The sequence below is a fragment of the Tamandua tetradactyla genome, chromosome 4 (genome assembly GCF_023851605.1).
Source record: "Tamandua tetradactyla isolate mTamTet1 chromosome 4, mTamTet1.pri, whole genome shotgun sequence".
Taxonomy (NCBI): domain Eukaryota; kingdom Metazoa; phylum Chordata; class Mammalia; order Pilosa; family Myrmecophagidae; genus Tamandua; species Tamandua tetradactyla.
In genome coordinates this window covers 2,992,248-2,999,280 of record NC_135330.1, presented here as the reverse complement: position 1 = coordinate 2,999,280, position 7,033 = coordinate 2,992,248, and the positions used below count along the sequence as shown (strand labels likewise).

Genomic DNA, 7,033 nt, shown 5'->3' with positions numbered 1-7,033 from the left:
GAGATAGAGAAGTAGGAAAAGAGTCAAAAGGTATGGAAGAGACAGGATTGGCAAGACTTACTCCTCTGAAGTGGAATGACTGAGAGGAAACAGTCAAATGTGACTCCTCTAGGGTAAGGAAGCTGAAAATGATATTTAGGCAAGTTCAATTTTGACTCCTTGCTATTTGTTTCATAATGATTCTTTTTAAATTTTATTTTTAGTGCCCAGAAACTTAGAGAAAGTTGAGAAATGAGATCTTATTTGCAGAGAATTGCCCACACGTGAAGATAGCATGGTCCCACAATGAAGAAGGAAACGAGACATCAAAGTCATTGCTCACCAATCATTTATTGGGTATTTCAATACATTTCCATGGTCTGCACACAGATTTCCTTGAGAGTGGGGTTTCAGGCCTCAAGAGCTATGAGTTGACAATTTTAGCCTTTAGAAATCTGCAAACGGATGACGTATGCTTTCTTTCTATTTTCAGATGAACAGAAACTAGAGTTGCATCAACTTGGAGCTAGTCCAGCCAACTCCCATGATAGGAGCTCAATGGACAGTCCCTCTGATGAGAGGTAGGAGCCTGGGTGTGGGACGGCCTCTGCGGTCTCTCACTCTGCTAGCAGCCTCTCACGTTATCTCATTACTCTAGATAGACTATGAGTCTTGAAGTTCCTGATGCTTTCCCCACAGAAGTCAAAGCTCACCAAAGCTCCGGTTGTGCTGTAAATCTTCAGAATACTGTTTCTGTTTCTGAACCTTAAGGAGAAGTGTCCTATATTTCAGTGATCCAACCAGACCCCATCTTCATGGAGCGCAGACCAGGAAACGATCTCATCCCCAAACTGATCTAAATTGGGATTTGATTATTTCACCCAATTTACCCCATAGATTCCATCCAACCAGAAAGCCCTAGAGTTGCTGCTCAAAGAACTGAAGTACCCCAAAAGTGAATACTGGTTCTCATTGCATGTAGATAGATATAGGATACAGGGGAAACATGTATTTTTGATCTGTTAAAGAGAAGTAAAGATGAACTTGATATGTAGGTTTTCTCCTTGGCCTCTTGTTGCTTTTGGCGCAGCCTAGTACCGATGTGATCGCTGCTCTTGTACATAGTCGTAGAGAGGGCTGGGGCTGCTAGCCGCCCTGATGGAGTGGCCTCTGCCCTCGTCTCTTCTTTGGGGCCTCACGCCACTCTGCGCTGGATGGAAGGTGGGGTTACCGTGGCTTCCCTGTGAGCCGCACCCCTGGTTCTCGTTCATGTGGAATGGTTCTCTGTTAGGGCGGCCTTGCTGGGTCCTCTGGGTCTGATGCTCCTGGGACCCTTGATACCTCTCCTCCTCCTCATGGGTTTGCCTATCCTGTTGCCGCTGACAGTTTTGATCCTCTCCGTGGGTTTGCGTGTCTCGTCTCTGACGGTTCTGCTCAGCGTCGTGGGTTTGCGTGTCTCGTCTCTGACGGTTCTGCTCAGCGTCGTGGGTTTGTGCGTCTCGTCTCTGACGGTTCTGCTCAGCGTCGTGGGTTTGTGCGTCTTGTCTCTGACGGTTCTGCTCAGCGTCGTGGGTTTGCGTGTCTCGTCTCTGGCAGCTTTGATCCTCTTGGGGGATCTGTCTACCCTGTGCCTGCCATGGGCCATCCTGACCCTCCTGGCTCTGTCTCCTCTGAGTCTGACGACGTGGCCTCTCCTCCTCCCGGTGGCTCTGCGTGGTCTGGGCCTGTCCGTGCTCCTGCTCCCTGCCGCAGGACTGCCAGTCTCTCCCTCTGTGGCAGAGGGGCCTCTCCTGCTGGATTTGTGCTAAGAACTTGTGCTCGTGGTATCGGTTATCATCCTCAGATGGCTGCCCCCACGCCTGGTGGCTGTTCCGCTGCTCTACTCCTGACTGCAGTCCATAACTATAGTGGGAACTCAGGCCTTGTCTGCCTGTCTGACCGTAGTGGGAACTCTGATCCTGTCCGTCTATCTGAACATTGTGGGAACTCTGACCTTGTCTACCTGTCTGACCATAGTGGGAACTCTGATCTTGTCCGTCTATCTGAACATAGTGGGAACTCTGGCCTTGTCTTCCTGTCTGACCATAGTGAGAACTCTGATCTTGTCCATCTATCTGACCATAGTGGGAACTCTGACCTTGTCTGCCTGTCTGACCATAGTGGGAACTCTGATCTTGTCCGTCTATCTGAACATTGTGGGAACTCTGGCCTTGTCTGCCTGTCTGACCATTGTGGGAACTCTGATCTTGTCCGTCTATCTGACCATTGTGGGAACTCTGGCCTTGTCTGCCTGTCTGACCATAGTGGGAACTCTGACCTTGTCTGTCTGTCTGACCATAGTGGGAACTCTGACCTTGTCTGCTTGTCTGACCATAGTGGGAACTCTGATCTTGTCCATCTATCTGAACATTGTGGGAACTCTGGCCTTGTCTGCCTGTTTGACCACAGTGAGAACCAAGGCTTTGTCTGCCTGTCTGACCATAGTGGGAACCCTGACTTTGTCCATCTATCTGGACATAATGGGAACTCTGACCTTGTCTGCCTGTTTGACCACACTGAGAACCAAGGCTTTGTCTGTCTGTCTGACCATAGTGAGAACTTTGACCTTGTCTGCCTGTCTGACCATAGTGGGAACTCTGATCTTGTCCGTCTATCTGAACATAGTGGGAACTCTGGCCTTGTCTGCCTGTCTGACCATAGTGGGAACTCTGACCTTGTCTGCTTGTCTGACCATAGTGGGAACCCTGACTTTGTCCATCTATCTGGACATAGTGAGAACTCTGACTCTGTCTGTCTGTCTGACCACACTGAGAACCAAAGCTTTGTCTGTCTGTCTGACCATAGTGAGAACTCTGGCCTTGTCTGCCTGTCTGACCATAGTGGGAACTCTGACCTTGTCTGCTTGTCTGACCATAGTGAGAACTCTGATCTTGTCCATCTATCTGAACATTGTGGGAACTCTGACCTTGTCTGTCTGTCTGACCATAGTGGGAACTCTGACCTTGTCTGCCTGTCTGACCATAGTGGGAACTCTGACCTTGTCTGCTTGTCTGACCATAGTGAGAACTCTGATCTTGTCCGTCTATCTGAACATTGTGGGAACTCTGGCCTTGTCTGCCTGTCTGACCATAGTGGGAACTCTGACCTTGTCTGTCTGTCTGACCATAGTGGGAACTCTGACCTTGTCTGCCTGTCTGACCACACTGAGAACCAAAGCTTTGTCTGTCTGTCTGACCATAGTGGGAACCCTGACTTTGTCCATCTATCTGGACATAGTGAGAACTCTGACTCTGTCTGTCTGTCTGACCACACTGAGAACCAAAGCTTTGTCTGTCTGTCTGACCATAGTGAGAACTCTGACCTTGTCTGCCTGTCTGACCATAGTGGGAACTCTGATCTTGTCCATCTATCTGAACATTGTGGGAACTCTGACCTTGTCTGCCTGTCTGACCATAGTGGGAACTCTGGCTTTGTCCTTCTGTCTGACCACAGCCTGATTCCTGCCAAGAGTCCTGTCTAGGTCTTCTAGATTGACCACAGCTTGACTGTCGGCTAAGACTTTCAGATTGGCTGTAATAAGAATCCTGACCTGATTTCTCATACTGATTTAAGGCTAAGATATATCCCTGTCTTTTAGACTGGCCGCTGTTAGATTTATGACTCAATCTTTGACCATAACTGGAATCCTGACCTAGTCTCTCAGACTGACCATTGCAAGAATCCTGATCTTGTTTCTCAGACTGACCATAGCGGGTGTCCCTATCTTGTCTCTCAGATTGATCATCACTGAAATCCTGGTCTTGTTTCTCAGAGTGACCATAGTGGGTACCCCTCTCTTGTCTCTCAGACTGGCCATGGTGGGCATCCAGACCTTGTCTCTGAGACTGGCTGTGGTGGGCATCCAAACCTTGTCTCTGAGACTGGCCATGGTGAGCATCCAGACTTTGTCTTTCAGACTGGCCATGGTGGGTGCCCCTATCTGGTCTCTGAGACTGGCCATGGTGGGCATCCAGACCTTGTCTCTGAGACTGGCCATGGTGGGCATCCCGACCTTGTCTCTCAGACTGATCATAATGAGTATCCCTATCTTGTCTCTCAGACCGACCGTAGCAGGTGTCCCTGTCTTGTGTCTCCGACTGGCTGTGGTGGGATTCCTGCTTTTCTCGCTCATGCCTCTGCCTGCTTGTGTTTCTTGGGAACTTATGGTGCCGTGTTCCCTCCTGCCCCTCTTCTTGCTGGGAGGTTCTAGCCCCACATGACTTATCTAGCTTCTGATAGCAGGCTTGGGCCAGTTGGAACACCAATAAGAGATATTCCTGAAAGTCAATATGTCCATTTCTGTCTCTATCCAAGAGGCTCATGATGGTTTCCACAGCTTCTGGGTCATTCGGTCTCTGTGAGAAAATAAAACAAAGACCAAAGTCAGGTGTTCCACTGTGGATAGAAAGATGTGTGTCCATGTCCATCTCTAGCCCATTCAGTTCCTATAGGCGTTTCCTACTGAGAAACCATTCATCTGAAGTGGAGGGAGCCTCATTCTCATCTTAATTGCTGGTCGTCAGAACCTCATCCCTTGCTGGGCCAGTGGGAGCACGGCCATGGGAAATAGCTACACCCACTTAGAATAAGCCCCACTAATAGTTAATTTGAGTCATTAGAGGAAGTTATTCCATCCCATTACTATGCTATATTACAATTACTGGTTTACTTACTTCTTTCCAACAACTGTGAGATCCTGTAGGGAGGGGAAGCTGATTTGTATCCCCAGTGCCTAGGATGGTGCTGGTATGGAGTAGGTGCCCAATGACTCTTGAATGAATAAATGAATGAATGAATGAAAGCATGTGAAGATGTTTACACAGCACTAAAATATAGAAATCAAGATAGGAATCTCCCATTTTCTCCTGAAGAATGATTCCCAGTTCAAGCTCAGATACAAGGAGGATGTATTGGGGTGTGTGTGTGTGTGTGTGTGTGTGTGTGTGTGTATGTACATGTGCTGGGAGAGAACTACTAAGGAACGACCTGAAATTCTTTTGTTACAGGGTGGAGCACAAGCAAGTTAAAAAGCAAAACAAAACATTAAGCCCTGGTGAGTGTTTTGGATCCGGCCCACTCCAGGCCATGGGCCCAGGGTGACACTGAACCCATCTTACCCGGAGGACGTCTCCAAACTCAGCCAGAAGCAGTTTCTTCAGCTCCTTCTTGCACAGTGAGGTGCAGTCCCCGTTTTCACTGCTGTATTTCTGGAATACCTCGATCACAGTGATTATGCTGTTCAGAAGTTGAGCCATTTTGGTAAATACAGATGAATCTAAAAGAAGAAAAGACTTTGTGTGCATTTAGGATGAAGATCAGGAGGCAGAAGTTTCAAGGGAAAGTGGCTCTCAATCTGGGAAAGAAGCTGAAGAAACGACAGCTCCTTTCTTAGCCATACCCCTCACTGTCTTTAACTCCTAAATATTGTGAGCTACCGGGGGAAATAGGCACAAGCTGTGGTTACACTGCTGTAAAAAAGAGCAACTTCCTAAAATAAAATAAAAGCATTTTACACACCCATCCTATACCCCAGGTGGGACTTGCTTGATTGAAACACCCTCTTTTAGAATGAAAAGAGACATTGGGGAGCTCAGGACCAGAAACCAGCACAATAAAGTTCATTTCCCCCCCCAGAAGTAGCACACGGGAGAAAGCATTAAACAGATCGCACTGAACAGGCCTTACAATCTCCTAATGAGCTTTCCTCAAGTGGGAAAGAGGGTGAGAGGTCTCTCACACTGAGCTGAGGAAGCTTCCTAGGAGACTGAATTCCGGCAAGGGCTTCTGGCCTGTGTGGACATTTTGGAAAATCCTTATAAAGTGGAATCAGTGAATACAAAAGCTACCACAGATAAAAAATAGCAAGTGGATGCACAGCCAAACTTACTGCACAAATGAGAAGAAGTATATATGATTAATGAGGTCCACACTGGCCATTCTGGGGGGCTGGGGTCTTCTGGGATCTGGATTTCAATAAGATTTCTTCTTTTGGTGTCAAAATTCTAGTTATTGGATTTACAAGCCTCCAAACTGAAGCCCTAACCAAAGAGCACATTGGACTTCCAAAGCATGCAGAGATGCCTTGTAAGGGATAAATGCAAATAATGACTTTCTGGGGACAAGGTGAGTCCCTTGGGCAATCCATGGCAATGAGATTTGAGAATTGCTGAGGAATCACGGTCTAGGTCCTTGGCCCTGATTGGCTCTAAGTTCTTGGGTCTTGCCTAACGTGCACAAAAGGTAAATGCCCCATCATGGGAGACAAACCTATCAGTTTTGGGATTTCTAAACCACACTGAAGCAAAGGCAAGCATATTCTTTAGGCTTAGAAGTAGGTCATCTTAGTTTCAGATAGAGCTCAGGAAAAGGAAGCAAGATGGTACCCAAGGTTATCACCCAGAGGCAGCAGTTTCAAACCTCCCCAGCCCAGAGCCAGTTACTGAGAATCTTGTGGATACTGCCACTGATTCCCCATGCACGTCTTACCTGCTTAAGGAGGAAGGAGCAGAAGATTCAGAAACCGGAGAGGATACTGGAGACCTGAAAACCCATCCTATTTATACCCATTTTAATTGTCCTACTAGGCCATCCCAGGAGACACCCATTCTGTGGCAGAACCTGAATCACTCTGGGCCCATCCCAGTCCAGCTCAGCTCAGCCTGACCTCTCCCTCTGCAAACCGCTTGGTTTGTTTATTCCCCCCACTTGCTCATGGACCTGTTTGTCATCAGTGACATCGATCAAGCCCCAGCCCCATTTAATTAGGACAGTGTGTGTGTGTGTCCACACACGTATGTACTCTGGGGGGGGGGGGGTCCCAAAAGACAGAGGTGAGGCCCAAATTATTTCTTAATATGTGTTACTTACCAACACTAATAGAGGATAGCAGTCAAATCATACCAAAGGATTGATGTGGTCACACTATGGAAATTTGTCAAAGTCGGGACTAGAGATACTATGTACATGGCCTGGATATATTTCTTAGAAGATAATTTTCATAGACTAATGTCTTACT

At 47.5% G+C, this 7,033-nt stretch overlaps 1 protein-coding gene across 25 annotated transcripts; it reads right to left on the bottom strand.

The window, feature by feature from the left end:
* Positions 1–311: 311 nt before the first annotated feature.
* Positions 312–6,613, bottom strand: RPTN (repetin). 25 transcript variants are annotated; one of them, XM_077155973.1, is made up of 7 exons: positions 6,505–6,613; positions 5,136–5,293; positions 3,341–4,373; positions 3,125–3,160; positions 2,729–3,088; positions 2,450–2,692; positions 312–2,413 (listed from the first exon to the last, which is right to left on the bottom strand). In XM_077155973.1, the coding sequence occupies exons 2-7, from the start codon at positions 5,271–5,273 to the stop codon at positions 1,071–1,073; spliced, it is 3,153 nt and encodes a 1,050-aa protein (XP_077012088.1). In that variant the 5' UTR covers positions 5,274–5,293; positions 6,505–6,613; the 3' UTR covers positions 312–1,070. The 25 variants fall into 25 exon arrangements, with proteins under 25 accessions (XP_077012088.1, XP_077012086.1, XP_077012078.1 ...); XM_077155971.1 differs by having other exon boundaries at positions 2,729–3,160; positions 3,341–3,376; positions 3,413–4,373; XM_077155963.1 differs by having other exon boundaries at positions 312–2,260; positions 2,297–2,332; positions 2,405–2,692; positions 2,729–4,373.
* Positions 6,614–7,033: the final 420 nt, after the last annotated feature.

Coding starts and splice junctions, on each gene's coding strand:
- RPTN (XM_077155956.1), bottom strand. CDS start 5,273: ATGGCTCAACTTCTGAACAGCATAATCACTGTGATCGAGGTATTCCAG. Junction 4,374..5,135: donor AGTTTGGAGACGTCCTCCGG/GTAAGATGGGTT, acceptor ATTTTCTCACAG/AGACCGAATGACCCAGAAGC. Junction 2,414..2,449: donor TTCCCACTATGGTCAGACAG/GCAGACAAAGCC, acceptor GTGGTCAAACAG/GCAGACAAGGCCAGAGTTCC.